This window comes from Solanum pennellii, chromosome 10 (assembly GCF_001406875.1).
Source record: "Solanum pennellii chromosome 10, SPENNV200".
Lineage (NCBI taxonomy): Eukaryota > Viridiplantae > Streptophyta > Magnoliopsida > Solanales > Solanaceae > Solanum > Solanum pennellii.
In genome coordinates, this window is record NC_028646.1 from 2,086,588 (window position 1) to 2,100,368 (window position 13,781).

General features: G+C 33.6%; 2 protein-coding genes and 1 non-coding gene across 3 annotated transcripts; 1 reads left to right on the top strand and 2 right to left on the bottom strand.

Annotated features, from left to right (window-relative positions):
- Window positions 1-529: 529 nt before the first annotated feature.
- Window positions 530-5,518, bottom strand: LOC107002212 (ras-related protein RABB1c). Its single transcript, XM_015200144.2, has 6 exons — window positions 5,363-5,518; window positions 3,129-3,268; window positions 2,815-2,897; window positions 1,971-2,175; window positions 1,786-1,854; window positions 530-908 (listed from the first exon to the last, which is right to left on the bottom strand). Exons 1-6 carry the CDS (start codon window positions 5,406-5,408, stop codon window positions 816-818), a joined length of 636 nt encoding a protein of 211 aa, XP_015055630.1. The 5' UTR covers window positions 5,409-5,518; the 3' UTR covers window positions 530-815.
- Window positions 5,519-7,174: 1,656 nt separating this feature from the next.
- LOC107032501 (GDSL esterase/lipase At4g10955-like) lies at window positions 7,175-11,252 on the top strand. Its single transcript, XM_015234105.2, has 2 exons — window positions 7,175-7,601; window positions 9,933-11,252. The coding sequence occupies exons 1-2, from the start codon at window positions 7,429-7,431 to the stop codon at window positions 10,936-10,938; spliced, it is 1,179 nt and encodes a 392-aa protein (XP_015089591.1). The 5' UTR covers window positions 7,175-7,428; the 3' UTR covers window positions 10,939-11,252.
- Window positions 11,253-11,529: 277 nt separating this feature from the next.
- On the bottom strand, window positions 11,530-11,602 carry TRNAR-ACG. The gene has a single exon. It is a non-coding gene; the product is annotated as a tRNA-Arg (tRNA).
- Window positions 11,603-13,781: the final 2,179 nt, after the last annotated feature.

A 13,781-nucleotide genomic window follows, 5' to 3' on the forward strand; every position in this document is an offset into this window, starting at 1 on the left:
ACTAATTCTTGGTTGTATAACATCTATGTATCGTTTAGATTCTCTTAATAAAATTTCTGACTCTGCCACTATATCCACCTCAATCTTAAGATAGTAACTGAATACTATTGCTGTTCTCATCAAACCGAATGGAAAGATTAACTAGCTGTACAATATTTCATGAAGAAACATAAAATGAACAAAGGGAAGTGGATGTCTTGATTATTGACCATCTCATCAAGTTTCCAGAACATAATGAAGTAAAATAGTAAAAGCTAATAGGTGAGCCATACCTTGCTCCGTATGAAACGACAAACCAATGTTCAGTGATATGACTTTCCTACTGACTGAATTGCTTGAATTAGTTGAAGGTGCGGAGTTACAACAATACTAAAAGTAGTCGTACTTTTTCTTCATTCTCAAACATCTAATATAAGGTATCTTTCTCCGTTGATCAGATGCGGCTATTTTGTGCCAATTACTCTGGCAACGATTGCCTGTACCTTGAGTTAAGATATTGTACAAGAAGAAGAAAATTGACACCCAAGACTTGGAACAGAGAAGAAGGGCGGGCAAGTGTAGTTCAATATTTCTCATTCACACAAGCACACAAGATATAAGGAATTCTATTCACATTTTGAAATGCCAACTATTATACACGGGTGCACACAAAGATGGACTGTCCACTATTTACTGAATTATGCTTATTTTTGCACAGGTAACATCATTAAAACAAATTAAAGAGACCTCTGAAAGATAAGAATGAAAGACCCGTGATGACGGCTGGCATAGAGATGATGAGAACATGATCAAGTTTGAAGAATGATTTTCCAATTTCAAGTGCAACAACCCCCTCCTTGAGAAGCAGCTCCATCTCTTCCACCTGACGGTCCAGGAATGCCTCCATATCCAACTTTTATTCCATAGGACTGCAGAAAAATATCCAAGACGGGAGAATTATACACAATGAAAATAAATACTCTCATTGGCACAAAAACATTAAGAAAGCAGGCAACCTCTTCTTAGTGGTATGTGCTACAATCTGGTTCTCTATCAATCACCAATTTACCATCACTCCGCATCTTAATTACTTCACGGGGGATCAAAAGTTGGATGAATGAAAGAGTGCTCGCATTATTGTGTGAACTTTTAATGATATAATGTAATTTGAAATCATCAGGGGCTGGATATTCCTTTTTTGTATTTCACAAAATTTTTAGATATAACTGGGATTGTAGAAGCTGTAATAGCAGCAATTAGCTGCATATAGCCAGGATATATGTGCCCTTGAACCAGACCCACCATGCAATGGATGAGGGTGTCCTCAGATGGATCACCTTCTTTCATGTGAAATGTCGGCATGTTACCCAATTAGTTTTGGATAGAATCCACTAATACTTCAAAGGAAAAATCCTCTGGACTTTCCAATATGTTCTTTAAACTAATGAGATGCTAATATTTGTTAACAGCAAGATTTGGTACTTAAGTGGAAAAGGGTAGAGTGTGAGCTCATTATCCACCAAGCTCTGACCCATGGGCCAGCTGGCCCTTCAGGATTTCTTGGTTGTAATAATAACAATTGGTAACAGGACCAGAATGAACCGAATATGATGTGTAGACTAAATTGTAAATGAATCACTGTTTTTCTCTACTATTTCCATATTACTCTAAAAGAGATGTCTTTTCCGGGTATAAATAGACAAGTGCAGAAGTACTTCATCTCAGACAGGTAACGACATCAACTAGTCATGACCATCAAAAAACATATCGAGCATACTCAAAATCAGCGATCAAGGTGTGGCCTACCTCATTCGATACATCAAACACTCCATCCTGTATTTTCTTATAGATTGTTGAGGCTGTTTTGATGAAAGCCTGAATGCAGAAAAGAGATCATCCAGTAAAGAACCACAATTTAAATTTGAATAGATAGAACTTCCATGGTAGGACTCAAAACCTCAAAAGACCTGTCAGATCAGAAAATTCCTTACCTCTTCCACATTCTGAGCTGTTTTAGCTGAGGCCTCCATAAATATCAATCCGTTTTCTTTGGCAAACTGTTCACCTTCTTCTGTGCTTACAGCCCTTCTATGAGCCAGATCACACTTGTTCCCAATCAGCATTATGGTCATGTTTGCATTTGCATGCTGTCTTGCATCTTCCAACCAACTAGCAAGGTGATTAAATGTTTCCCTCCTATTTATTTTAGAGAAAACATTCAAAACCTAGTGACCAACAACAATAACGCGACCAGATATAATAGACACGCAAATCAGGCTCTCCTGATTTCATACTGCAACATATTTTCCCCTTGTTTGCATTCTCTAATGGAAGTAGACTTCATAAAACAGATGTGTAACTTTACTCCCACAGAAAGTTTTAATTGGACCATGAAGAGTATTAAGTGAATTGCAAATTTTAGGAACAAAAAAGGCTTGAAAACCATATTACTATAGCTCACTAACTGGCAGAGCTGCTGTTCTGGAAGTTCAATGCTCATCCATTATCTTTTGCACTTCTTATTATCTTGACCAAATTTTTTATTCCACTCCTAAATCCAGAATATATTAGCTATCATGATCATAATACCATCAGATATGTCCTTGCTATGATAGACTAAAATGTGATGTTCCTTAATAGTTTAGCTAAAAGACTATAATATATTTGAGTTGCAGCCACTTTAAATGAGATCTTCAGGGCAGCAAGTTACTCTACAGGAATTTCTAACCAAAGTTAAATTACACATAAAGAAGTAGCACCTCCTAGGCTCCTAGAGTTACATGCATTATGAAAATGTCAAATTCCCTTATCCAAAGTGACAAAGATTTGTGCTACCTTGTAATATCATAAACAAGTAATGCGCCCGCAGCCCCTCTGTAATATGACCTTGTAATGGATCTGAATGATTCTTGACCAGCCTGAAACGAGAACATTTATAAGAACATGCCTTTAGACTTTAGCGATAGCACATTTAGAGATGAAAACTATGAGGAGGACTTTGGTCTCATTTAGATTAAGCTCCAAATGATATTTTTTTTTTAAAAAAAAAAAATGATACACTGAACTATGGACTTCTATAGGCATTTATCCCGACATTCTACATAACATACTAAGAGAAAACAGAAGAAGAGAAAGTTTGTCTCACTAACCGTGTCCCAGATCTGTAGCTTAATTGGTTTGTTGTCGATTGTGATCATTCGAGCCCCAAATTCAACCCCTATGGTCAGGTCATGGACTGGTTGAAACCTTTTGTCCGTAAATTGCAAAAGTAGACATGACTTTCCAACTCCTGTACAGAGATTATATTATCTTCATAAGTGAAGTCTCGCGCAAGACTTTAAGTAACATATGCATGGACATCACACAGTACAATCTAATGCATCGTAAGAAATGACTTTTCAAACAGGGATAATAAGGTTGCACTCTTTCATGGCACAGTAAAATCTAAAAGAGGCATTATGTGAGTCCTGAAATAGCAATAAAACATACAGAATCATATTAAAATAACAATCAGATAAACAGTAAAGAGTTTAGAATCACATTGAGTTTGAGAGTCTCTAAGAGAATATGTATTGGCATGGAATTTTGTCACAATGTGTGGTCATGCTCTTGAGTAATTGATTTCATGATAAAGGTACAAATTCATGTCTATTTCACGTCTTAAAACATTGAAATTATGAATATGAGAATTCACAGAGTGAGGATTGTAACTTCCACAAGCTAAAGTCTTTCATGTTTTTTGAAAGCATTTTTCAGTTCTCGCGAGTCCAAAGAAGAACTGCTCGACTACTTTACAGTGTTGTCAATGGCGCCCTTAAGCCCTGGACAAGACTCGAAACGTGTTGAGTGCTTCCCCTTGCATGATGTGTGCTTGAGTGCTGTCATCAAGGCTCTAAGACATATTTTTTCTTGCCAATGAGTGTTTCTTGAAGAGGCAATACTAACAAATTAATATTTCACGTTATTTTTATTCTTTTTTCAATTTCTTTGTCCATATATTTGTTGTTTATGCTAATAATTATTAGTCTTGGACAGTGTTGTCAAAGGCGTGCTTAAGCCATGAAGCAGCACTCAAAATATGTTAGTGCTACACCTGGCTTATTGCCCCAACGGACCTAGAGCTTTTTTGCGCTTTTTGTTTTTGGTAACATGGATCTTGGACTAAACATATATATTTGTATTTTCTCTCCATTTGCACTTTTTTCATTAAAGCCAAAGGTTTATTTTTTCTTTGCGTTTAAAGTGCGAACGGGCCTTGGAACTTTTCACTTTTGATAAAACTGCTATTTCAACACTGGAAAGCATAAAATTAAACTGCGCCACTGCAGATTGACAACTTTGTAGATGCTATTTCTTGCCCTACTCTAAAGGCTTTCTACAACAAGCTACAAACTAAATAGATCTCAATGACAAGTAAACAGTCAATATTGATAAAAATTAGGCTAAAATGCTGAAACTCTAGCTTACCAAATACACAAAACCAAATTATCAAGAGAACCTACTGATTAGATGCAAAATGCAGAAAAAATAAAAACCAATCAAATTAGCATTGCCAAGTAACCAAAATTACAGCAAAAACTATAAATATTAAATCAGATATATGTTGCAACGTCTCCAATAGCATGCTCTTACTTCGTCTTTCCCTTAATAAGTCATCAAATTTGGTTAAAGTCGATTTTATGTCTAATATGTTATGAAATCCAGATAAAAATATTAGAAGCCTATTAAAATGCTAGTTCTTAGATAGCAGCATATACTCAATTCCATATCTATCAGAAGAATCGCTACAATAACTACTTAGCTCTTGTTTGGCCATATATTTTGAAGTTGAAGCTTGAAAAATGAAAAATCGAGTTTTTGAAGTTGTAATTTTTGGAATTTGAAGTTGTGTTCGGTCATGCATTTTACTTTGTGGATGGAAGTCCCAAAAACACTTGAAAATATTTGAAGCTCAGATTTTCATAATCTAATCAAATTTCACTGTCAAACATATATTTGAACATCAAATTTTCGAACACTAATCAAATTCATAGCCAAACAGATATTTGTCTATAAATTTCAAAAACTATCCTCAAAATCTCTGCTAACCGCTAGCTTAGATATCAGCATAACTCAATTGCCATATATTTCAGTACAAATCACTACAATGAACCTCAGAAAGTATTTTTTTTCCAGATCCATAATCAATACTCACAAGTACAAAAACACTAAATTTACCCAACCTATTAATCAAAATGCAGAAAAAAAAGCTGAAAATCAATCAAATTATCATCGCCGATAAACAAATTTACAGCAAAAACTTATTAATCAGATTCAAAATCATGTAAAATTATATATAAAAAAACTTCAAACTCGTAACTAAGCAAAAAAAAACAAAAATTACCAGTATCGCCGATGATAATATACTTGAAGAGATATGCGTACGACATGATTTACCGATACGGCGGTGGATCAACGGAGATCTGAATATAGAGAGACAGTTGAAAAAATTTGCAGGTGAGCTGGAGAAATGACATAATAATATTTTGAAGCTAATTAATTGGCTCTATTAATTTTTTTTTAATCACGTATCTCGATTAATTTTATAAAATAAAGTTATGTATCCATTAAGATATACGAATTGATGTACATATCGCTTATTAATTGTTTGTTACAACTAATATAACATTACGATACAACTATGACATAATACAATACAATACAAAAACATGTATCACAGTTTTACGTTGTGTATATAGCTTGCTTTTCTTATAGGTTATTCTTCAATATAATATTGTGGATATTATATAACGACTAGAAAACATTATGATCTATTATCATGTTTTATTCATCAAAATAATACGATACATGCATTATGAAATGATATGTAATAATTAAACGATATGTAGAATGTACTTGAATATGTCATGTGGAATTCAAAGAGTTGCGATACAAAAAAAAAGAGGCTAAAAGAAACAGTAAAAAAAATCAATTGAAACGAAAAAAGTATTGAATTAACATCAGGATTAAAAATAAATTACAAAAGTAACTATTTGTAGTGAATATACTGGCTCGAACGATTCACCACAAAACCCAACTAATGTTCGTTTACATACAGTATCATATATTGTATTGGTATCACTAAGTCTGACAATTTTGAATTTGCTTAACTATACTAAATCTGTTTGTGAATATATCGCGCGCGGGTTCGTGCGTGCGTGTGTGTGGCGCGCGCGTGCATGCGTGCGTGTGTGTGATATATTAGTATCATTAAGATTTCTTGCTCGGAAATTACTCATTCGTCAATGATATTCTTAGAACATCATTGATAGATGATAAATTTTTTGAACAAGAAATCTTAATGATACTATAAAAATAGACATATACTCTTATAATAACGAATGAGTAATTTTTAAAGAAGAAACCTTAATGATATCAATACAGTATATGGTATTGATTTAGTATTAGCTAATCGAAATTAGTCGCAAGTATATAACACAATTATTTAGTGTAGTATGAAGGTAAAGGGTCTATGTTTGTTATTATTTTACTTTTATGTAGTATTTGCTTAGTTTCCTTTTTTTTTTCCAAATGGATCTTACTTAACACAAATCTATAAATCAATCTCCAATACAACACGAATCTGAATTAATCAGAATCCAATACAATTACAATATACAAAAAGGGGAAAGTTTCGCAAATATCCACTATGATAAACTTAATTATGTTTCATAGTTATAGTTTGCATATTTACGGATTATAGCTATAGCTGCATCATTTGTATAATTCGCGTATTTGTATAATTTGCAAGTTTGTATAATTCGCAGTAACATTGGTAAAATTAAGTTGTTTTTGTATAAACTCAAAACAAATAGTTTATACAAATACAAATATCAAAAGTGTAAGCAGTTATACAAATTAGATTATACAAATTTCGAATTATAAAAAAGTTATACAAATTTCGAATTATACAAACGTGTGAATTATATAAAACTAAAAATTTGAGCCACGTAATTATAAAAGTAGATCGCGAATTATAATTAAGATAAATTATAGTCATGTTAACTAATTAACTAATATGTGTTTGCTTATATGATTAATTTTCTTTTTAAAAAAATAGAAAAAAAGGGGAAATATGACCGTTAGAGACTCTTCTAAACAAAAGCCAAACATAATTCAAAATATGCCATTAACAATGATTACTATCTACTAATCAATTAAATTTTCAATCTAAGAATTAAATTCCTCATTAATGTTACCAAAATCCAATTCCATGTACAAATCTTAACAAGTAAAAAAAAAAGTTAAACACAAATCACTTCTTCATCCTCAAAACTTCCCTTTTCCACCATTTTTTTGTTCTGCTGTCACACATTCTTCAGGTGAAAAGGGTGTCATTGATTTAAAGATCGAATTTTTTTCGCGTTAGACTCGTTACCTTGTTCGATTGGAGAAGTGGGTTGTTTGTAGATGTCGAAAAGGGGTGTAGAAGAGATGAGAAATGAAATAGTGGCAGCTGAAGGAGAGATAAAAATGGAGAATTTTGAAAAGGGTGTTGTTGAATCTCATCCTTATGCATTTCATGTTTCTGGACCAAGAAATGTTGCTTCTCCAAATTGGAGAGATCTTATTAATTCAAGTTGGTTAGTGTTCTTTTCTTGATTTGCTGTAAAAAGTTTCAAGCTTTTATTAGTCTTGTAGCTGATGAGGTAGAGTGTGCTTGTTTTTTCAGTGTTTGTGGATTTTGAATTGTGGATTTAAGACCCTTTTCTTGATTTCAGATTTCGATTTGTTAAGGTTTAACTGATATGTAGCTAAAGCTAATTCTAGTTTGTTAGTGTTCTATATCTGCTCATTTGTTCAAAGTTTCAAGCTTTATTAGTCTTGTAGCTGATCCATAGAGTGTGGTTGTTTCGGTGTTTGAAGATTTTAGATTTCACTTTCTTAAGGTTTAACAGAAATTTAGCTAAAGCTAATTCTAGTTGGTTAGTGTTCTACATCTGCTCAATTTGTTCAAAGTTTCAAGCTTTATTAGTCTTCTAGCTGATCCTTAGAGTGTGGTTGTTTCAGTGTTTGAGGATTTCAGATTAAAGTTTAACTGAAATCTAGCTAAAGCTGATTCTAGTTGGTTAGTGTTCTAATATTTCATTTTGAAAGCTTTAGTCTTGTAGCTGATGATATAGAGTGTGCTTGTTTCAGTGTTTGGGGTATTTTGAACAGTGGATTTAAGATTAAGACCTTTTTTGATTCCAAAGTTCATTGTTTTTTAGGTTTGGTTTGGTTAATCTTGTGGTTTATATGGAATCTTGCTAAAGCTTATTCTAGTTGGTTTGTGTTTTTCCTCTCAGTTTGCTTCAAAGTTTCAAGCTTTAGTCTTGTAGCTGATGATGTAGAGTGTGCTTGTTATTCAGTGTTTGGGGATTTTGAACAGTGGGTTTGAGACTTCTCTCTTTCAGATTTCATTGTTTATTTGGTTTGATTTGGTTCATCTTGTTGTTTAAATGAAATCTAGCTGAAGCTGATTCTTATTCTGTTGGATTATCCCTCATAGGTGAAAGAGAGACAAATTTGTCTATGATCTTTGGAAATCCTCACATTTCGAGCTAGTTTTTGAGGTTGAATCAGGCCCAAGTTTCATTTTTTTTTAATTTTATCCTGGTATCATCTGCCAATTCTTGTTTCACCTGAATCCTGACGAGTATTGAATTATCCTACATCAATGGACAGGAGGCAAATTTGTCTCTTTACATGGTCCTGGAAACTTGGACAATCCTCAACTCTTGAGCTACGTTTTGGGGTTGAGTTAGACACAATGACCCCGTCTCATATTACATATTTATGTTCTTGGCTTAGGCTTCCTATTGGATTCAGTTGGTGTAGCTCAACAAACTTCCCTTCTATTTTTGTATTTATAGAAAGGGAGCAATCTTCTTTTGTTCTTATAGCTGGCAACGACTATCTCTTCCGACCTACAATCTCTTTAAATTCATGCATACCTAGCAAAACATAAGGCATAATGGAGGAAAAGGATCTATATAGGCAATACTATTAGCTGAGATTAAGTTTTAACTATGTTAGTATGTTTTGTTTCATTAGTCGTCTTTTGGTCTCCTTATATTTTTATATGCTAGTAGAAATGTTGAGAACATAGCAACTTAGTTTCGATGTTTCAAGCTTTAGGTTTGATTTGGTTCATTTTGTGATTTAATTGAATTCTATCTGCAGCTATTTCTTATTCTGAGGATTGGGATCTCTCCTTTACATATTTATGTTCTTGGCTTAAGCTTCCAACTTGAATTTAGTTGGTATTACTCAGCCAACTCTCGTGTTATCTCTAAAATTATAGATAGTGAACAATCTTCTTTTGTTCTTCGAGCTGCCAACTATTTCCTCCGACCTACAATCTTTTAAAAGTCATGCATATCTCGCAAAAACAGTAGGGCAACAATGGAAGAAAAAGATCTATATAGGTGATACTATAGCTGATTCTTGGCTTAGTTTCCCACAGCTGATTCTGTGCACCTGGACTAGTTCCACGAGGTACCTTCTGCCTCGCACTAGCACTGATGCCGAGTATGAAATAGGTTTGTTTTGGGTGAATCTACAACATCCTCTTGACTTGTTATTAATAAAAGCTATTGCTAAAAGATGAATTATCATTCACTTAATATCTTGTAGTTTTGTCCTTAAAATATTTTTGATTTATCCTTTTTTCATTCTCAATGTGCAACTACTATCTAGATGTCAGCAAACTAGTTTCCTCTATGTTGCTATGTTGCTCGGACTCTCTAAAAATGTACTACTCTTGGAGGACCCACACACGCACCAAGCGGCATTTTTGAAGTGTCCGAGCAACAAAAGCCTTCTCATAGTGCTGCTGATCTGACATTAATTATCAAGTTATGGTTCTTTTCTTCTGTAAAAATTGTTAGACAATTTGATTATGATGCAAAATAAGTATTTTGAATGAACAGGAAGGATGCTAACTACAAAAGAACAGTAATGGCTTGCTTTGTTCAAGCAGTTTACCTTCTCGAGATCGACAGACAAGAAAACAGGACTGAAGAAAATGCACTAGCTCCAAAATGGTTGATACCTTTCAAGTACAAGTTAGTCGAGACCTTAAATGACGAAAGAGATGGATCTATTTTCGGTGCAATCTTAGAATGGGATAGATCTGCAGCACTGTCTGATTTCATGCTCATCAGACCGAGTGGTGCACCAAGAGCTGTCGTAGCCTTAAGAGGAACACTTCTCAAAAGCCAAACAATGAGAAGGGATATCGAAGATGATCTCCGTTTCTTAGCTTGGGAAAGTCTGAAAGGTTCTGTTAGATTCAATGCAGCCCTCAATGCGCTAAAATCAATTGCCACCAAATATGGCAGCAACAATGTGTGTATCGTAGGCCATTCACTCGGAGCTGGATTTGCTCTCCAAGTAGGAAAAGCTTTAGCAAAAGAAGGCATACATGTAGAAGCACATTTGTTCAATCCACCCTCAGTTTCACTTGCTATGAGCTTAAGAAACATAGGCGAAAAAGCTGGTGTTGCATGGAAAAGGCTCAAATCAATGCTCCCTTCGAATCAAGATACTCAAACGAGCAACGAGGGAAATGATACTCAATCTTTTCGGATAGGCCTAAAACCATGGGTGCCACATTTGTACATCAACAATAGCGATTACATATGTTGCTCTTACACTGATCAAGAAAAGAATGGATTACGAGATAACCACGACGAGTGTGATAAAGAGAATGCAAAACCAAGAAATGGACAACAAGTTGTTGCTGCTGCAAAGCTTTTTCTGTCATCTAACAAAGGGAAACAAAAGTTTCTTGAGGCACATGGATTGGAGCAATGGTGGTCTGATAATTTGGAACTACAAATGGCTATTAGTAACAGCAAGCTTATCAGTCAGCAGTTGAAATCTTTGTACACTCTTCCTGCTTCTCAACTAACACAACCAAAGCGCGGCCAATGAACGGAACTGGCTTTCAGAAATGTCATCTGGTGCGCGGTAGTGCATTTTTAGAGGATCTGACATGTTCAACGAGCAACATATATAGTCATCCCATAAATAACTCATACTCTTATATACCCTTATGTTGCTCGGACTTAAAAAATGTCATCTAATGCGTATTAAATCTTCCAAGAGTATTGTATTTTTGGAGGATCCGATACATTTGAGCTACATATATACTCATTTTCCCATATTTGTGTTCATTTTTTCCTGTTCATATATATAGATTAATCTTAATGTATGTGATTAATAATGATGAGATTGTTATACATAAATTTTACTTGGTGCTTTTTTTTTTGGTTAATACATGTATTCTTATTTCATTTTTTTTTTCTTTTACTAGTCTGATTCAGCGTAACTCAAAGTAAATATAATTTAATAATTTCAATCGAGCGATTATTTTTAATTTTTTTTTATGCAACAATCAACCAACCACTATATTATCTCATGTGAGATTTTGTGCTGAAATAGTTTATATTTTCAAATTATATATATATAAAATAAACTCATAAAAATTAGTTACTAATAAAAAATTTAAATGACTAATATTATCGACTCTGCTGGGGATCGAACCCAGAATCTCTGGTTTCGTAGACCAGCGCCTTATCCATTGGGCCACAGAGTCCTTATTGATATAAATTTTGAATAGAAATAAATTAAATTCAACATTTAATTGCATCATGATTTGTAATAATGTCCTTCACTTGAGAAAAGTCTCCATTTTAAAAAATAAAAAACTTTTTCTTTTAAAAAATTGAAAATCGCAGCAATTTTTTTAATTTTTTTTTAAATTGAAAATCGCTTAAATTTGTATCTTTTTTAAAACAAAACTGAATATCACTATCTAAGTAGCGATTTGAATTTTTTTAAAAAAAGAAATCACATTTTGCAAAATCGCTGCAGTAGCAGCGGTTTTGCTTTTTCCGGTGGAGTAAATCGATGTTGTTCCAGCGATTTTGCCGTTTTGGTTAATATAAAATTTTATAATACCGTTTTGAAATTTTCGTTAATATTTTATACCCTTTAGGCTCCGGACTCCTACAATGTATTACAATTTCTTTGTTTATTTATAAGAGATATAAAATAAAATAAAAAGATAATAATAAATAACAAGAACCATATACAATTTTATACATAAAAGATCTGAAATTTCAATGGAAGATTTAATAATGAATTTTTTAGTTTATCGACAAATTGAATATATATATATATACAAAATTAACTTTTAATTCAAAATTCACAACGTCTAAATTTTTAGATTCCCAACTTAATAATGCAAAATATTGGACAAATAAGAATCATAATTATCACAAAGAGAGACCTCTTCTTGAACCAATGGTACATTCCCTTCATAATGATGATAATTAGAACATGTGTCTATCTCCAATAGCCATGACTCCATTTTCTTATATTCTTCTGAAAAAATCATTTTCGGTGAATCAGTAATCGATGATTTTTGAATGGAAGACTCATATGTAGTAAAAGATGACGGCTTCATTCCTCCTTCCAATGAATCTACGGATAATTCTTGATTGATACTTTGTAGGTATGATTCTGTCATAGAATATACTTGTCCCTCGAATTCATGTATCGTAAGATTTTGAGTTGAACGCTCAGATTCTATTACAGACGACTCGTGATGAATTGATTCATTGCCTGTGAGTTGTTGAACAAGATTCTTGAAATTTGAACAACTTGTGATATAAACTTTGGGTTTCAATAACTTTATTAAGTTGTTGAGTTGTTTCTTGTTGCATGGTATATTATTGTTCTTGTTGATCTTATTTTGTGACATGGCTCTTTTCCCCATGAGAAAAACTAGGAAAATATTTTTTTGGATTTTCACTTTCTTTGCTTTTATGGAAGGGATCCTAAGAGGTATTAATATGAAGAAAAAAAAATCTTATGTTAATATATTTAATTAATATAATTAAAGATGCTGAGAAAATGTTGCATTCTACACTAAGATGTGAAAATTAGAGTCCATTCTACTCTAATTTATTAAGAATATAATATTCCATGAATTGTAGTTACATGGATTGTTATTTGTTAGTGTATTTTTGTAGTATTATTAGGAAAGTTAATGCAGACATTACTCTATTCTATAGTTTTCATTTAGAAAATGACATTTGTGAAAGGGTAAATTTTGATATGAAATGATAATTTGAGGGTGGGGTGTACTATTACCTTTAAGAAAGTAAAGGGATCGCTTCCAATAGACCCTCGACTAAACAAACACTGAAAAAGAGACAATAGTAACAAACAGAAAAGGGTCCGAAATAGAACATTTGTTAGGATCGAATCCACACACACTTGATAAATGAAGAACACAAGAACTTTCGAGAGAGAGATGAGAGATCTAGAGAGAGAAAGAGAGAAACCAATAGTTCGTGGTAACACCCCGTGAGTAAACTTCCATGACGGTGAGGTATATATTAATAATTCGGGGTATTTTTTGTTACAAAAAATAAATAGAGAATAAATAGTACAACCTAAAATTTGGGTCGGGGCGCTGTCCCGAATCCCCCTTCGAATGGGGGGCTCCCGCCCCATAACTCCCCGACAACCTCACCGCGGAGGTTGAACCACGTGAACATTAATATATGACAGTACATCAAATATTAATCAGGCTCCACAACCTAACAACATCACCCATCATGAGGCTCAAACCTAAAACCAAAAGCTTGTGAAGAACACCCGTCTTATCTTCATTTGCTTCGTGTAAACACCCGAGTGCAAGCTTAGCAGCATCTAGCAAAACCGCGAAAATGTCGACAATGGGGTGGGGTGGGGTGGGGTGGGGT